A 19,456-nucleotide genomic window follows, 5' to 3' on the forward strand; every position below is an offset into this window, starting at 1 on the left:
TTTTTAGTTTTTTTGTTTCCACAAAGCAAGTGCCAAAACCTTTACCAAGTTTCCTACCATTCCAATGAAGAAAAAAATTAGGAAAAAAACAGAAGAGCACCAATTAATTGAATGAAAACTTTACCCCATGTCGTCCTAAACCACATGACTTTCACTCTTCCTACAAGAACTAACAGAAGGAACGACAGAATTTTCCTACCCATGTGACATAAACAGAAAATAAGAAGTCTTATCGTTAGAATAAAATTTGTGCACTAACACCAGAAATATATTTTAAGCATTGCCTTAAAAAATTTATTTTTTTTGTGGATTTTTTTGACTTTTTTCTGTCAACCTCAAAAGGATTTTGGAAAGGACTTTTTTTTTGTTTCTATCATTATAAACGTTGTCTGATTGATAACATCCACACTGTCACTATTTACTGTAAACTTCAAAACCCACTCCGAACTATGATCCAGAAACACACATGTCAGTGATATTGCTGGAAGGAGATACACAGTGATATGAAGGATCTGCTCCGTTGCCTTGGTGACACCAGGGGACCACTGGGTTTGCCTCGAGAAACGCATTGGCAAATTCACCCACGCATGGAGCAGGACAAACAAACACACACACACACACACACACACACACAGAAAGAGAAAGGCCAGCAAGTAGCCTGAGTAAATGCACAGAGGCAGAGGAAAGTGTCTTTACTGACATAATCACGCGCATCACTTCCTGCTGACATCACTTCTGTGGGGTTCATTGTATTGTTCCTGCCGGGGTTATTCGCCACTTCACAGGATTGTCATGTTTCCAGTGTGCTTTTCTTGCTGCGAGACAGAGTTTCTAAAATGATTGATGTACTAACAGTGAGCAACCTACCTAGACAGCATTTTAGTCAGCATAGACTCTCTCAACACAAAGCCAGTCAGCAAAACTGTGCTGTCTTGAAAGTATTAATATTAATTAATAGGGAAACAACAGATTTAATGTTGCAAATTCAGTTCAGTTCAGAGGAAATGCTTCAATACTGAAAGTGTCAATAAAATACAGTACATCTGAGTGTTTAAAACATTAGAAGAAAAAGAAGTACACTTTTACAAAGAGTACTGTAAATAATATACTTTAAAATAACATAATTTAGTGCAAACTGAATGTAGTGTTTTCAGACACTTGGTTGCGAATTATTTACCATTAAAGGGAAAATTATTACAGTTTCATTTATGATAAATGCAGTTACTTGAATTTGTACTTTTTTTTACCTTTTTTGATTAAGACGAAAGTTCATCTTTATATTTACTTTTATAATAACTTCTATGCTCTTTGAAATATGTTTAAAGGGGTACATGCACTTTTTCAAGTTGATTGTACTGAAATGTGTGTTGGCAGTGCCTGTACACAACCATCATATAATGATAAAAATCTATCCAGTGTTTTTGTTTTAATCTCCTTATATGTTTTCCCCTGCCTCAAATTGAGCCGTTCGATTTTGTGACGTCTCTAAATCGGACGCCCCTCCCACGATTGTTGATTGACAGCAGCGTTTCAACAGATCCCTGCCCTGAGCGAGCTGTCAGTCATCATAGTCCGTCATTGTTGATACGCTGGAGCAGAAAGGCGTCTAAGCCATTGTGGTGTTCTGTTCTTGGGTGTAATAAAGAACACAGCAGTAATTTTGATGTTCCTAAATCCGAACCGCTGAAGACACAGTGGCTGAGTTTTGTTTTCGAAGGGAATATTCCCCACGAGCAACGTCAATGCTTTCATGTTTGCGCGATTCGCAAATCTTTTCTCACCAGACTGCTTTATTAACGAAGGAAGTAACTTATAAAGCTGATTTTGATAAGAAGCTGCTCCTGAAAAAAGAATCCTTACCAACTATTCATGTCTCCCTGCTGAACCTCCAGAAAAAGTAAGTGTAAAATTTTATTAACCTTTATATTAATCTTTGCAAATCGCTTCATGATGAATGCGGCTAAGGTTTACACTCAGGGTACATACCGGCATGTTTTCTATGTACGACGTTCTCAATATAATTCATAATCCCACGTTTATAATGAACAACGCGTTATGGTTATTGTGTTATTACAAACTGAGTATGTATAACTTACATCAGTAAACACATAGCGTTTGTACATCTCACTAAGTTACTCTAACCTGCCAGTACACAAAGATAGATCAAAGTGACAATATAATATCCAACCATTCAGAAACGTCATGTTCGAGCCTTAATTGTCGAACTTCTTCGGGACGTCATCTTGTTCCGACTCCGGTTCAAACTGATACGGTTGCACAGATGTGTCCTCCTCAGAGACTCCCGCTGCCATTTTTTTCCTATACCCTCAACTGTTGTCAAGGAAACACTCAACGTGCGGTGTGGTCATAACGCTGTTATGAACGCCCGCAGAACAGAGGGGCGGAGTGAGCGAAGCTCATTATCATTTAAAGGCATATGCACTGAAATGGCGTGCTGAAAACAGAACTGTTTTTGACCAGGTAAAATTACTGTTTTCTTACAATACTAACGAAAATTTTTAATTAAAGTATATTACAAACTTTTCATTTAGACCCTAAAGAATCAAATTAACTTGTATGAAAATGGCATTATATGACCCCTTTAAAGTTACTGACAAGCATTTACGGTAAACTACAATATTTAATGCCATTTCTGAAATTATTATATTTAATGCCATTGAAATTTCATGTCGTGGATTTAAATATATTTGTAATTAAACATTTGTAAGGATGAAGCTGCAATTTAGTACATTTAAAATATATTATCTTTGAATATAACTATTAATAAACATTAACATTATAATCAAGTACTTTATGTGTGCTTTGGAGTCAAAATAAGTGTACTTCTTTAAAGCTTGACAAAAGATTATTAAAACATCATTAACATGTACTTTAAATTTGACATTATTACAAACAGAGTGCACCTTTTAAAATGGTACTTAAGTGTGTTAAGAAACTGTAATTAAGGTTTACTCTCTTTAAGTGGCCATTTATTTAATTAATGTTATTATCTGAAAGTAGACTTTTTTTTGTACAAATATATTTTTTAAGACTTGACATACATAACCAAACTCACTCAGGGCTGTAGTGAGTGTTTAAAGTGTTTACGCAATATAATCATCACAGATACAAGGAATTACATTACATTGATACACTTTTGTAAACCTATCCAGTATAATCACAGTGAATTCCTCCACACTACAACATTGTACAACTACAAAGCATCCATTGTGTAAACAATATGATTTATACCCTAAATCCAGAATGAACTCCGGCATATTTTTAAATGCTCAAAACAAACGTCAGTTTTTCGCTTGATATTTTGATATTTACTATTTTAATCCCACAATGCACTGTTGACTTTTTTCTCTCTTTTGACTGCCGTTATCAATCTCAATCTCAATCTTTTTCCCTCTTTTTGAAAGTTGTGAAAACAATATTGTGGAGTTTTTCATTACCTATTTAAGCAAATGAGATCACACAAAAAATATATTTAATGTAGTCTCTCATTAACCGTTATAGAAGTTTACAAAACTATGACGACTTCTGCTTCTGAGATACCCTGGAAATGTGAAAAGGGTCTATTGAAAACTCTCGCTCACTCTGCGCCAGTGAACACACACACACACGTCAGATCAAGCGAAACGCAGATCAACACGGAAAAAAAAAATGAATGAACATCAGAAGGTATGTTAAAAAATACAGTACAACTTCCTGAAATCTGTGTCATATCACAAGTAATCGCTCAATCAGACAACAATGTCATGTAACGTCGCATTTACATCAGAAAAGGCATTCGGTGTTCAAAAACTCGTTAGTCAGCTAGAAAAAAAGAAATTTTGCCAAATGTTTGCACTATTTTCATTGTATTTTTACGTTATTCAATTATTGTATGTTTTAATAAATCCATTTTATGACAGGCACCATTTAAAAGTTTATATTAAAAAATTAGTAGAGTTGTCACTAAAAAAAATATTATTATAAAAACTTCCTTGTGTGTTAATTTAATATAAGTAACCTACAAATCAATTAACCTTTAATATTAAAATGATGTACCAACTGGGGTTCCTGTATAGTTTACAGCATTAGTTTCGAGATATTGTTTTCTGTGAGGAAATTAGCCATGTACTGTACCTGATAGGCCCCAAGTTAATCAATATTAAATCAAAGTTAATTGAATCGCAAGCTTGTGAATCGAAATCGAATCCATTGTGAGTGTGAAGGTCTGACTATTTCACCCAATATTTGTATATACCAATATTGTCTGTACTCAAAAGAGTATTTAGTTACTAAAGATACTAGACAAACACTACTTTATGCAATTATGCAAACAGATGCGCGAATGCTTGGCCAGACGCATTGCAAATGTAGTTCTTAAAGTCGCCCTGTAGTCAAAACTCATCTTTGATCACCAAAATGACATATTTAAATGTTTAACCTTGAAAAAAAATTTATCATGCCTTAAAATAGCTTGAATGTAACCCGACACCCTTGCCTCATTTAGTATGCGCGGTTCTATGAATATGCAAATGAGTATGCATATAACACTATCAGTTGTCTCTGATAGCTTTCACTGCTGGTTTTATCTCAGGTGTGGCTCTCGTGCCGAATAATAATCAAACCCGTTCAGAACAAAGAGTTCCAAGTCGTGACAGGTGCGCTGGTTACCTGTCCGTCTGTTGCCATGGCGCTGTAGTTACACAGGGATACAGTGACTGTGGGATGTGTAAACAACACAGCGGCTCAGTTTCTCACTGCCAGACTATAACGGGATCGTTCTTCAGCCCCATGAAAGTTTGAGGAGAACTTGACACACAGAAAAGGAGGGCGACTCGTGTGCCTGTTGTTGTCGGACAGCCTGTGAGATGTGTACATGTGTGCTGTATGAGAGAAAGCAGTAACCCTAGCCTGTGTGTGTGTGTGTGTGTGTGTGTGTGTGTGTGTGTGTGTGTGTGTGTGTGTGTGTGTGTGTGTGTGTGTGTGTGTGTGTGTGTGTGTGTGTGTGTTTCGTCCTCGAAACGTCGTGAGTAGTGCTCTTATGTGGCAGTCAAATATAGATCATAATGGCTGAACATTACTGCCAACATCTGTCTACTTTTCTCTACTTGCTCTGCATTTTTAGGCATCATAGGCATTACTACACTAAAGCTTATTCAAAAAAAGAAAGCAGCAAAAAGTCAAAAATCATACAGGTCAGACAACAGTTATGAAGAAACATTAAAGGAACAAATGACTGAAAAGAAAACAGCATTTATAGTCACTGCTTATGCAAATCTATTAAGTTGTGGTGCGACAGGACAGGAAGTGAAGAGTTATTTTATTGGTTTTTATTTTTAAGTATATATTTAAGATTTGTACAGTCACATGTATTCAGCGTGTAAGGGATCAGCGTGTATTCATTTTTTTTTCAGCGTGTTTTCATTCACTTTTTCTTGAAAATTTTATAGAAGGTTTTCAAAAACATTTGGCATAGCTATGCATTTTAAAGGAGGTCATTTTTTATATTTCCTAAAGTGTGCTTATAATGTAAGGTAAATAATGTAAGTACATTTTTTTTATTTGTTTTTTTTATTTGTTTTTTAGAAAGCTTCTGATTTGGTCCAATTAAGGTTGCATATACAAATGCTCACTCCTATGATTGGGTTACATGTTTGTATATGAAATCAGCCTTACATGTGGAATTATTCTGAAATGTTTTCATAAAGCAAAGGAAGTACATGAGTCATTTCGTCAATTTGGTTTCAATAAATGTTATTGGACTAACAAGGACTTTTTGAATTCTGATGTTCTGATGTTTATTCCTATTTGACACTCATCAATCGCTTTCTGAACAGGTGATTATTATTAAAATTGTGCTCCTCTTTAGTATTTTTTTCTCTGTCTCAATTTTGATCTTTCCTGCCTACATACTCAGGGATCTATGAAGCTTGTTTCTGCCACGGGATAAAAAATAAATAATGTAATTGCAAATTTTTTTTATCTGACAATTCTGTCTTTTTTCTCACAATTGCGAGTTTACATCTTGCTATTTCGACTTTTTCCCAGATTGCGTGATATAAAGTCAGAATTGCGAGTTATTAAGTCAGAATTGCGAGTTATTAAGTCAGAATTGCGAGTTATTAAGTCAGAATTGCGAGTTAAGTCAGAATTGCGAGTTATTAAGTCAGAATTGCGAGTTAAGTCAGAATTGTGAGTTATTAAGTCAGAATTGTGAGATATAAAGTCAGAATTGCAAGTTATTAAGTGAGAATTGCGAGTTTTAAAGTCCGAATTGCGTTATATAAAGTCAAAATTGCAAGATATAAAGTCAGAATTGCATAATAAAAAGTCAGAATTGTGTGTGATATAAACTCGCAATTTTGAGTAAAATAAAGTCAGTCTTTTTATCCCTCACAGGGCTCGACATTAAGGCTTGTCCGCTTGTCCGGGACAAGTGGATTTTTTGTAGGACAAGTAGAAGAGAAAATTAGTTGTCCGACCGGACAAGTTAAATTTCAAACAAAATAAAATGCCATGTTACTTCACGTTATGTGCCACTCGTTACGTCTATTTTACAGATTTAATTTTACAGATTTGAAACGAAGACATGTCCTGAATGTGAATGGCCTGTGAATGTCCTGAATGTGACTCGCAGAAAGACGCGCACCAGTATGATGCGCATGCACAGACCGCGCGCCAGAATACAGTTCTCTTTCGCGCTTGAACGAACATCAACACACACAATTAAGCCAAAATGTCATTTGTTGAGTATCTTCATAACACAAGAGCAGTCTTATGATGGACATAAAGAGTTGTGACTCATGAGAGAATGAGGCGCGTGTGAGATCCGCGTCTCTGTCCACAGCGGCTGCTCTTAAAGGGCCAGCTACCAATAAAGTGTTCTGTCAGTAAAGTTAATGAAAGAACAAAGGGAACAGAGAAAATTACTCACTGCTCTTGACTAAAGAACTTGTGTAGCTTTAATAAGGAGTAGTCTATATATAATTTATAATTTATGCTGCGCAGACTGTTTGATAACTTTATTCAATTTCTGTATATGTCCTACCTGTTAGACAGTTCATTTTTATCCAAACATCAATGGCTTATTGATCATTATAGGTGTTATCAATCATTTAGTTGTTATTGCTAATTTCAGAATTATCACTAATCTGTGTGTGCATTTGGTTTAGAACCAAACAAGTTGACTCATGAAACCATTTGTTTATTATATCGCAATCGCATATCACAACCGCAACATTGATCTCAATAATAGGAATATGACATTTTCCCCAAATCGTGCAGCCCTAGATAAAATTATAAATCTTTACCCGGACAAGTGACTTTTGTGCATGGACAAGTGAAACATAAATTTACTTGTCCGAAGGACAAGTGCCTCAAAAAGTTAATGTCAAGCCCTGCCTCAGAATTGGACTTTATAACTCGCAATCACAAGTTTATGTCTTATGCAAGATGTAAACTCTCAATTATCTTTTCAAAAAGTTTCATTCCATGGCAGAAACAAGCTTCCATAGGGATCTATTGTCATTATTATATACAACCTTAGTAATTTGTGTGTGTATATATTTATGGATGGACTGAGAAATCCCATTAAAAGTAAACTGAGTGTTTATATCTGAGTGAGCCTAACCCTGATAGTGATAGTGATAGTCATTGTTGTGGTGCTCTGTAAGCTGCTTTGTGTAATAGCTCTGTTTATCTGCTGGCTTTTACCTGGTTGAGTGGAGAAAATAAAGCTTGTGTTGATTAATTATAAGACACCTGATGAAGCACCATCTGCCCAGCTAACTAAAGCATCTCTATGAAGCGCTGAATCTATCATCCTTGCGGAAAAGACCGTGCGTTTCCATCTAGGTTGGCCTGCATTGCCATGTTGCTCAATAGGTTTTTTTCAGGTGTTCATCTTGCAAGCTACACGAATTAAGAAAACTACTGTAAGTCACTTGTTGATATATCACTCAGTGGTAACACATTACAAATTATATAATCATAATTTTTCTAATAACTAGGTAAGTAACGCATTACAGGTCCTTCTAAAAAAATTAGCATATTGTGATAAAGTTAATTATTTTCCATAATGTAATGATAAAAATTAAACTTTCATATATTTTAGATTCATTGCACACCAACTGAAATATTTCAGGTCTTTTATTGTTTTAATACTGATGATTTTGGCATACAGCTCATGAAAACCCCAAATTCCTGTCTCAAAAAATTAGCATATCATGAAAAGGGTCTCTAAACAAGCTATTAACCTAATCATCTGAATCAACTAATTAATTATAAACACCTGCAAAAGATTCCTGAGGCTTTTAAAAACTCCCAGCCTGTTTCATTACTCAAAACCGCAATCATGGGTAAGACTGCCGACCTGACTGCTGTCCAGAAGGCCTTCATTGACACCCTCAAGCAAGAGGGTAAGACAGAAAGAAATTTCTGAACAAATAGGCTGTTCCCAGAGTGCTGTATCAAGGCACCTCAGTGGGAAGTCTGTGGGAAGGAAAAAGTGTGGCAAAAAACGCTGCACAACGAGAAGAGGTGACCGGACCCTGAGGAAGATTGTGGAGAAGGACCGATTCCAGACCTTGGGGACCTGCGGAAGCAGTGGACTGAGTCTGGAGTAGAAACAACCAGAGCCACTGTGCACAGGCGTGTGCAGGAAATGGGCTACAGGTGCCGCATTCCCCAGGTCAAGCCACTTTTGAACCAGAAACAGCGGCAGAAGCGCCTGACCTGGGCTACAGAGAAGCAGCACTGGACTGTTGCTCAGTTTTGCATGTCATTCGGAAATCAAGGTGCCAGAGTCTGGAGGAAGACTGGGGAGAAGGAAATGCCAAAATGCCTGAAGTCCAGTGTCAAGTACCCACAGTCAGTGATGGTCTGGGGTGCCATGTCAGCCGCTGGTGTTAGTGCACTGTGTTTTATCAAGGGCAGGGCCAATGCATCTAGCTATCAGGAGATTTTGGAGCACTTCATGCTTGCATCTGCTGAAAAGCTTTATGGAGATGAAGATTTCATTTTTCAGCACGACCTGGCACCTGCTCACAGTGCCAAAACCACTGGTAAATGGTTTACTGACCATGGTATTACTGTGCTCAATTGGCCTGCCAACTCTCCTGACCTGAACCCCATAGAGAATCTGTGGGATATTGAGAAGAGAAAGTTGAGAGACGCAAGACCCAACACTCTGGATGAGCTTAAGGCCGCTATCGAAGCATCCTGGGCCTCCATAACACCTCAGCAGTGCCACAGGCTGATCGCCTCCATGCCACGCCGCATTGAAGCAGTCATTTCTGCAAAAGGATTCCCGACCAAGTATTGACTATTGTGTGCATAACTGAACATAATTATTTGAAGGTTGACTTTTTTTTTTGTATTAAAAACACTTCTTTTATTGGTCGGATGAAATATGCTAATTTTTTGAGACAGGAATTTTGGGTTTTCATGAGCTGTATGCCAAAATCATCAGTATTAAAACAATAAAACACCTGAAATATTTCAGTTGGTGTGCAATGAATCTAAAATATATGAAAGTTTAATTTTTATCATTACATTATGGAAAATAATGAACTTTATCACAATATGCTAATTTTTTGAGAAGGACCTGTATGTGTAAATTCACAACAAAATATCTGTTACTTTTTTCAATTAAGTAACACAAGTTACTTGGTTTTCCAATATATAGACTGAAATCTTTCCTGTCCCCATGTTGTTATAAATGGTGAGTGCAGAGGAGTTGTTTGCGCTGTGTGTGAACATGATGGTTATTGTAGTTGGAGACTAAATGTGAGTAGGTATTTACTCATCTTACTCAAAAACAGATTCAGTATTCCTCAAAATGATTAAAACGGTGAAATGCAAATCTGAATATTACCCAAACCTGCAATAGTTAAATATGTTAAATAACACGAATATACTTTATGTATTTAATCTCACTTTATTAACCAGTATCTTTGCTGCTGACCTGACTGATAATCCAATTCAACAATACGAATAAGCAAAAAATGACTTTAGATAAACATCACATTTGTGTTTCCTTCACACTGAGGCTTATTCGTTTCACTTTTGATGTGAAAGTGCCTTTACATTTGCCAAAAATAAAAGTTTTGGAGGGTTTTTTGTTATTAAAAAACAATCAACCCAGCCCGGGTGAGAAAAAGTAACGCAAAAGTAGCATAATGCATTACACAATCAGTTACTTTTTAGGGAGTAACGCAATATTCTAACACTACTTTTAAAACTTCCACTACATTTTGAAATTGATTACCCATATAATATGAGTACCTCGCCTCACAAAAGCATGCCATAAGTGGTTGCCCTTTCTTAATGTGTGCTATCTAAAGGAAAGATTTGCATCATTTGACTGCCGCGCGTCTACACATTTACTCAGGATCCTGACACAGAATACTGACTTCTACCAATTGCTGAGTAAATGGAAAAACAGAGACATACCAACTTAAGTTTGTGCTTTCTAACATAAATGCTTGTACTGTATGTCAAACCTCATGAATGAAGAGGAGAAGACTCAACTGAGCAGCTTATGAATGCATAAGATGTACGGAAATCAGTGAATTGGATTTACAAAAATACAACTGGACCTGCCCCTCTTGAGATTGATCATCAGAAACCCACATCAAATCAAGTCATTTATTTGTATAGTGCTTTTCACAATACACATTGTTGCAAAGCAGCTTTGATCCCCTGAACATCCCCCTGAAATCAATGTATTTGCAGCGTTGCTACGGCGTGAACTCTTGTGTGTAGGCGGCTTTACTCCTTTATAAGATCAGAGTCTGTTTCACATAAAGTATCTGTTGTCTTCCCAGCAGAATTTATTTCTTAGTGGAATTGACAACAGCCCATTTCACCTTTCTACATCAGTTGACCTATGTAATTATACTGTGGGCTGATGCACACCAAGTCTGTCCCTGGAAATGATGCAGGTGTAATTTGGCTGAATTGTTGTAGTTCTGTTCATTGCAAGCTGTTGTTTTTGATTCTCATACAAGGATTGCCCTTTGGTTCAATGTCTTGCACTTATCGAAGTGTACATCTAGTTCACCTCATCCTTGAGCAATATTGATATCAAACCTGATATTGATTATCCATGTTGGCTCAGCCACCTTTGCTTGGTCAAATAGAGGCAAAGTCTGGCGCACAGAGATCGTGTCTCTCGTGTAGGCGGAATAATGTTACAGCAAAACCAGACATCTGAAACCTATGGGGCATTCCCCTGAAAGGAACAAATAGTCTGAAGGAGGCCTGTTCCAGAAGGCTATTGTTCTTGCAACTCTTCAAAGTGCAAATCATTTGCCTACCACCGTTTACAATCAACAAAAGTAGGCGCTCCAGACTTCTCTTCTCTTCTCTCTTCTCTCTTCTCTCTTCTCTCTTCTCTCTTCTAGGGTTAAGGCCATTGCAAACGAGTCCGAAATTTTTGCACGTGAAAAAATAAACACGACATCACGTTGTGTCAATCACATTTACAGACTGCCTCAGAAACTTTCGTGCATCATAAAAAAGTTCAGATCAGGTTCGATTTTCTGCGTTTTATGCAAGCATTCTGAGACAACACTGTACATTACAAGCTAATGCCAAAATCCAGAACTGTTCAAGATCAATTGGTTCACTGAAATTGCTGGTCTTGTTTATAATATGTGGCTCCAGTATCGCTAGCAAAGCATCAAACTGAGCCACTGATTTCTGAAGTAAACTCTGAATCTCTCGGGATAATCCCGCAGCGAACTCTCCTTCCTCTCTACGCAATCACAGGATTGTTGGATGGACCCAATATTTCCTCTTTCCTTTTCTCTTTTTAAGAAGAGAGAGAACAACAAAATCATCCTCACTGCTTGAAGACTCCATTTTGTCTTGTTTGGGGATTTTAAGCATCTGACTCAGTGTGCAAGGTTTCTGTGCGTGACAAATTTTTAGGATGACGAATACAAAAAAAAGCATACGAAAATTTCAACTCAGTGTGCAGGGACCTTTAGGCATTCATTCAGTCCAAGACTTTCACACAGGATTGTCAAGGCATATCATGCGTTAGACAAAATGCCCTCTTACTCATTTTGTGTGTCATGGCTTCTGGTGTCTTGTTTAAGGTTATTCCCTTTGAGCAAATCTGGCCAGGATGAAGTGTGAGAACCTGCATCCATTGTTGCACATTCAGTGTTAGTGACACTCCAGCTGTAGTGAATCTGGCAGAAATTTTGCGTGAGAAGGCTTTGGTTGGTAGTGAATGAGACTCTTTGTGCGTCTGGTATAATTTATTCAGCAGGTTGGGGCAGACGACCAGAAGTCTCTGCCAGAGGAACGTTTAATAAGACTTGAAGAGCAATTACGAGAGGGTGCTATTCAATCTCATTGCTTTCCCTCAGAGATAGAGACTTTGCCAGAGAAAACAAAGCATTTATGGGTCGTCCCCTTGAAAGACTGAAGCTGCTGGTGTTGCTCCAAGAACAGATGTTACCACTACGTAACAACCCACAAATAACCATAAATACTAATATTCTCTTATAAGTCACAGTCACACACTATCTTGCTCTCTGTGTGTGGTTTATCAGGCATTGGCTTTGAATCATGCTCAAATATCTTCAGCTTCCACAGCTTTACTTCTTCACATATTGTACACCCACACGCAGATATGAACTGTCCTTATGTGTTGTATAAGAGGGAGACGATTATCATACAGATGTGTGGCATCTCCATCCCTTATTGACACAAACGTGCTGTGAAGATGATTGATTCACACCTGCGTATTCACATCTGCTGAGCTCCACTCATATGTACCTGTGACATCTGGAGTGCAGGACTGATGGATTCCCCATGTGGTCTTGACAACAAACACACTAGTCTCCTGCTTTTATTTGCTTCATCGTCCCCAAGATGGCATTTGAATGTTACCAAGCTGATGGTTTCCAGCAGGTTTTTGATGGTGTAATCTGTTGGAGACTAATATGTTGGAGACTAATATTTACCAAGCGGCAACCTCCCAGTCTTTCTCTTGAATCCAACACGGAAGTGACTTAAACTTCAAATCATCGACTGGCCACTAGAGACATTCTCCAGAATAAAGTCAATCCCTTAGACCCCCATGTTAAATTTCCAACTCTGCAGCAGAAAAAACATATTTACAGCCTGCTGCAAAAAGTGTTTTTGGTAGCTAATTTTGCGCTTCATGACAACTGTGAGGGGGTGAATTTTTTTATAACTCATCCGTTTAAATTATATTAAGCCTTAAAGTTCTGCATAATTAAGGGCGTGGACACTTGAGAGACAGGGGATTGCCACTGATGTCACTACTAGCCGTTTGTCTGCTGTCTGTTAGCGTCACGTCTCGTCAGCTAATCCGCCTCGCTGCGCATTTTCGGGTAATCCGGGAGTGACGCGCTAACAAGATGGCGACGGCTGGCTTCGCCCACTATGGGCTTTAAAAATATGGGCTCTTCAGAAACATGCGGGTGACATCACGGACCCCATGTCCATATTTTTTTTTACAGTTTATGATAGTCTATGTTGTATATTTACATGATGCAGATGGATAATTGGAAATCATTTGCACCTGTGTCCTAATTGCAAGAGGGAAAACTCTTCCATATTGCAGTATAAGTGAATAAACAAGATAATCATAGTGCCTCTAAATTGAGACCCACTCTTGAGACTTCCTAAAGATGTTTCAGTGATTGTCTTCCTAAAGATGTCTCAGTGATTGTCTTCCTAAAGATGTCTCAGTGATTGTCTACCTAATGATGTCTCAGTGATTGTCTTCCTAAAGATGTTTCAGTGATTGTCTTCCTAAAGATGTTTCAGTGATTGTCTTCCTAAAGATGTCTCAGTGATTGTCTTCCTAAAGATGTCTCAGTGATTGTCTTCCTAAAGATGTCTCAGTGATTGTCTTCCTAAAGATGTCTCAGTGATTGTCTTCCTGAAGATGTCTCAGTGATTGTCTTCCTAAAGATGTCTCAGTGATTGTCTTCCTGAAGATGTCTCAGTGATTGTCTTCCTATAGATGTTTCAGTGATTGTCTTCCTAAAGATGTCTCAGTGATTGTCTTCCTAAAGATGTCTCAGTGATTGTCGGCAGTAATGAACTCACAGGGAAAGGAGAGAAACACACAGCAGGACAAACTGTGCTGTCTCAAATAAACGCATTTTCTCCATTTAACCAATCAATGTTGTCTCTCCAGTTACTGTGTGCGTGAGTAGCCTTACGCCTGCATATGAACATCTGACTGTGGGCAACAGTCAAGCGCCAGTGATCTGCCTACACTCTAAAAAATGTTGGGTTGTTTCAATCCAAATTTGGGTCAAATATGGACAATCCCAGCCATTGGGTTAAGTTTAAATAAAAATTTTAACCCAACATTTGGGTTTGTCCATATTGGACCCGAAATTGGGTTACAACAATCCAGCATTTTTTAGAGTGTACCTATTCATCACTTTTAGGCATCATATGCTCCTGGCATGAAGATTGTTTTAGAAGTTCGGAAGAAACATTATCCAGTCTTTTATTGGCCTAAAGCCTAAAGTTCAGCGCAAATCCCACCTTGCAGCCAATTTCATTGGTTAGGGATAGGGTTAGGGGTTATTATTATTTGTTGTAGTATTAGCCATTCAGGACAGAGTTTGGGCTGAACTGGTTTGGGAAAAAAATCACCTGATTGCTACAGGCTAAGTGAAAAACGAAATCCAAGATGGCGGACAAGTTGAAACAAATGTAAATTATATTTGTATTTAATGCTGAAAGCAACAAATAAAATAGTTTACTGGAATTTATTGTGAGTTGAGTCTCTCATGCACTTCCTTACGAGGTTCCATTGCCTCATCTTAGACGGCAACATTCACCCACTATGATTCAATTGTTTTATTAGTTCATCACAATTAGTATGTGTCACGTTTTCATATCGTCCAATCACTCATATTCATTAATACATGGCACATCATTGTCATCACTCACACTCAGTCTGTCATGTGTCAGGATGATGTAACGGGATGAGACGCCACACTCGACACTATAAATCTAAATGACTGAAGCATGAATTGAAGGGTGGTGTTTGTATGGATTGGAGTCATTCCCGGCTCTCGGCTGTTTGTGGGAGGCATTTGTACCGATAATGTAGCTGATGCTGGTGACATTTAAACAGATCTCCCCTCTCAGCTGTGTGTAATACAAGAGACCAGCACAAGAGAACCTTCCAGCAACCTGTGAGGATTTGTGTTTCCACTTTACTGTTAATTTCATCAGAGAGTCGTCATTTAATCAGGGCAAGCACTAACATTCATTGATTTTTTTCTCAGTGTTGCATTGAATTTTACAACTATATATATATAGGAAATGTATCTTTATACATTTTCAAAGGTGAAGCATTTAAGATTTTTTTTTTTAAATACATTCTCTTAACCCAGATTATTGTTCAATGACTACTATTAGTATGCAGTTCTTGGGTTTATCTCCCCCAACAGTGTAAACATTGAGCCCAAAAGAACCATCAAAACATTGAGAGCATTGCCCAAAAGCATCGTTAGCCAACTACTGTCGCAAGTTCTGTCGTTATCAGGAGTTCAACGAGTCTGTGTTTCCCGAAACCATAGTTCCAATGAACATTCGCAAACAGCATCGCAAACTTGTGTGTTTGGAACAACAGCTCTCGTCCTGTGGTTAGAAGCAGAGTTTCTTGTTTGCATGACATGTCGACTCAAATCCTTATCTTGAGCAAAAAAAGCAAGCCGACATTTAGTACAACCTGTGTCTTTTATTTAGAATACATACAAATGTCATTTACATCTTTTAGTTTGTCAAAATATTTAAAGCGTTGTTTTTGAAGAGTGCGCATGTGTGAACGTGCTCCACTACGCAAGAACGAGCCTATGATTGAATCTGGAAATAAAGCAAAATAGCTGAGAAAAATGAGAAATATTCCTCAGATGCCATGTCTGTAATTTATAGCAAAACATCTAGCATTAATTCGATCTCAAACAGATTCATTAAAAGAAGTTATTATTCACCACCTGCGTGACATCATTAGCCAACATGGTTTAACCACCAATTTACGACAATACGGTTTCGGGAAACAGTCGTGACTAGCTAGTTGATTTCTTCAACGATGCATCGTACTGTGGTAGTTAAGCAGTGAGTTACACTGTTGTACGGGAAACACACCCCAGATCCATCAATCTCTTTCCAGCTCAACCAATAGCGTGAGTTTGCAGGCGTGGCTACTGTAGCAGGCGGGGCTAGACGGGGTTTAGCCACTGTGGGTCCATTACTGGCACATCACATGGGAAAAAACATTCAGCATCAGTTACTGAAGGTGCAAGACAAAAACCCACAGCATTTAGACCGTCAGATGTTAAACTGGTTATAAACACGTCAAATCAAAGGGCATTGAGATACAACATCATCATGCACCCGTTCAGAAAGACAAATGGACCTGTTTTTAATTTTTACTTTGACGTGTTCAGTGTAGAAACAATGATCAACTAGTGTGTCTAGATATTTTCTTTAATTGCATTTTGCTATTTTGAATCAAAGCCTCCTTAAAGGAGTAGTTCACTTTCAAATGAAAATTAGCCCATGATTTACACGCCCTCAAGCCATCCTAGGTGTTTATGACTTTCTTCTTTCAGACGAAAACAATCAGAGTTATATAAAAAAATATCCTGGCTCTTCCAAGCTTTATAATGGCAGTGGATTGCATCCAACAGATTGAAGCTCAAAAACGTGCATCTATCCATCGTAAACGAACTCCACACGGCTCCAGGGGTTTAATAAAGACCTTCTGAAGAAAAATGTGTTTGTTTAAATGTTCAAATTTAAAACTTTATAAAGTAAAATAACTAGCTTCCGGCCAAACGAACATACAGATTCCACTTAAGGGTAAAGCGCAACTTGTGCGAGTAATGCGACACACTGCTGATATTACGCTACGCCATGACGCACTAATGCTACTTCTGACGTCATACATTTCGTAAGTTGCGCATTAAGGGTCTGCGTATGGCCGTTTGACCTGAAGCTAGAATTTTACTTTGTAACGTATTAAATATTAATATTGTTCTTACACAAACTCATCGTTTTGCTTCAGAAGAAGCCGTTTGGAGTTCGTTTACGATGGATGGACGCAAGTTTTTGAGCTTAAATCTGTTGGTTGCAATCCACTGCCATTATAAAGCTGGGAAGAGCCAGGATATTTTTTTATATAACTCTGATTGTATTCGTATGAAATAAGAAAGTCATAAACACCAGTCATGGGCTAGTTTTCATTTGAAAGTGAACTACTCCTTTAAACTTTGCTGTTGTTAATCAGTCCATGACTGCGTCCGAACGCTTTCATAGGACACATTTCAAGGCATGAAGGCACGTCTGAATCTAATGTTAGCTTCACTTCCAGTCTCCTGAGAAACCTTCATCTAATGGATTTATTGAGACTGCACAGATCTATCATTCACTGCCTTTGATATCCCACAATCCTCTGCTTTCTATTCTGACAGTTAAGCTAAAAAAATAAAGATGGCATCTGAAAGTTGTTGTGTAAATGCACGTTTTGGACCATTTTCCACTTTTGATGTCATTTCTAGCGAGAAATTACTGTTTTAGTAATTAAATATTCGCTTGGTTTTCACCAAAGCTCGCTCTATTTTGCTGTAGATCATTAAACCGTTACGCTGTCTGTCTGAAGTCAGTTTTGTAAGATACCTAATAATGAAACTGGTATCTAGAATCACAAAATTTCAGTGGTGTTTATAGGTTTGATATGTATATGAAACAAATGTGTTTGTTTTTGATCTAATTTCCCCTTTCTTCTCATCCACAGTGTGCTGTTTTGTGGTCCACAAACGCTGCCATGAGTTCGTTACGTTCTCCTGTCCAGGGGCCGACAAGGGCCCAGACACAGATGTGAGTAAATGCTTGTATTTCTCTCGCTTCACACACTCACACACACACTTGCTCACTCTGCCTTCAGCACTGTGTTAAAAAGTTGTGTTTGTTAAGATCCGTGTCCATGTAGCATTGTAGTTGTCATGTATTTAAAAGTCATGTTGAACAGAAAGAGTCCTCCTCCTCTCTCTCTCTCTGAGTGTGTGTGTGTGTGTGAGGGGCGGCTTATTAAAGTGGTCGGATTTGACCTGCTGGCCCATGCATGTCCCCTGAGTGCTGCTTACTCAGACATCTAACCACACAAGGCCAGTTATGTGCGGTTTCTTTTAACCCTTCATAACCTGTGGTTTAAGGAGAGACTTCCATGCTTGTTGTGGTTGTTTTAATGGGTCTAAGTTGCTGTAAGATTGGAAGTTCAGAATGGGTTTTTGCGGTGTTTTCAATATTTTTCACCTATACTTACATCAATAGTACATTTGTATATCATTAATTTCTTTCATTATTTTTAAAGTTTCCATTTTTCCCCTTAGATTTTTGCATAATTTAAAGGAATAATGAGATTCTCATTTCCTGATGTCGATCCAAAACAAAAGGAGAAATTTTCCTTTCTTTATGGCCTTTTCCATACGGTGAAAGCAGACCGATGTAACGATGCTATCAAGCTTTTAAAAAAGCTTTAGAAAATGCAATGAAAGTATAATAAAAGTATTCTGATGTCATATGTTGGCTTTGTGTAAGGAACAAAATAAAGCATCTTCCTCCCCCTGCTGAAAAATCCAGCATGAATTCCATGCTGGTTAGTGCTGGTTTAGTGCTGGTTTATGCTGGTTAGTGCTGGTTTATGCTGCAAGTGCTGTTCCAGGCTTGTTTATGCTGGTTAGTGCTGGTTTAGTGCTGGTTTATGCTGCAAGTGCTGTTCCAGGCTTGTTCATGGTGGTTAGTGCTGGTTTAGTGCTGGTTTATGCTGGTTAGTGCTGGTTCATGCTGGTTAGTGCTGTTTTATGCTGCAAGTGCTGTTCCAGGCTTGTTCATGCTGGTTAGTGCTGGTTTATGCTGCAAGTGCTGTTCCAGGCTTGTTTATGCTGGTTAATGCTGGTTTATGCTGGTTAGTGCTGGTTTATGCTGCAAGTGCTGTTCCAGGCTTGTTTATGCTGGTTAGTGCTGGTTTAGTGCTGGTTTATGCTGGTTAGTGCTGGTTTATGCTGCAAGTGCTGGTCCAGGCTTGTTTATGCTGGTTTAGTGCTGGTTAGTTCTGGTTTAGTGTAGGGATGCTAACCGATGACCGTTTGACCGATGGTTGACCGTCTCAACGTTAACCGATCAAAGTTGTTGGTAGTCGGTTAAAAAAAAAGTGTTCTCTGAATTAAGCTATTATGAACAGTGGACTAAACGCTACTACAGTTAGCCATCTCATTCCAAGATATTTTTGTGTGAAGTGAACAAATCCCTCACACTCAATTTTTCATAACTCGCTTGTTTGTACTTAATAAACCAATAAAAAGATTTGGCGCGCGGTCACAGCGTTTGGGTTCGCGCGCTCACAAGGTTTGCGAAAAGTAAAGGCTACAGGCTAAAACACTGG

General features: G+C 38.2%; 1 protein-coding gene across 4 annotated transcripts in view; it reads left to right on the plus strand.

Moving 5' to 3' along the window:
• prkcab (protein kinase C, alpha, b) overlaps positions 1-19,456 on the plus strand; it is a 190,551-nt gene that overhangs the window by 61,588 nt on the left and 109,507 nt on the right. For all 4 annotated transcript variants that reach the window (XR_013203921.1, XR_013203922.1, XM_077230622.1 and 1 more), the window contains exon 3: positions 17,810-17,892. Coding sequence is in view for 2 of the 4 variants with exons in the window: in XM_077230622.1 (XP_077086737.1) it covers positions 17,810-17,892 (83 nt within the window). In the remaining 2 variants the exon portion in view is untranslated. The remainder of the gene's footprint in view (positions 1-17,809; positions 17,893-19,456) is intronic.

The sequence above is a fragment of the Siphateles boraxobius genome, unplaced genomic scaffold, assembly GCF_051911475.1.
Source record: "Siphateles boraxobius isolate OS27281-9 unplaced genomic scaffold, OSU_SipBor_1 15, whole genome shotgun sequence".
Classification (NCBI taxonomy): Eukaryota; Metazoa; Chordata; class Actinopteri; order Cypriniformes; family Leuciscidae; genus Siphateles; species Siphateles boraxobius.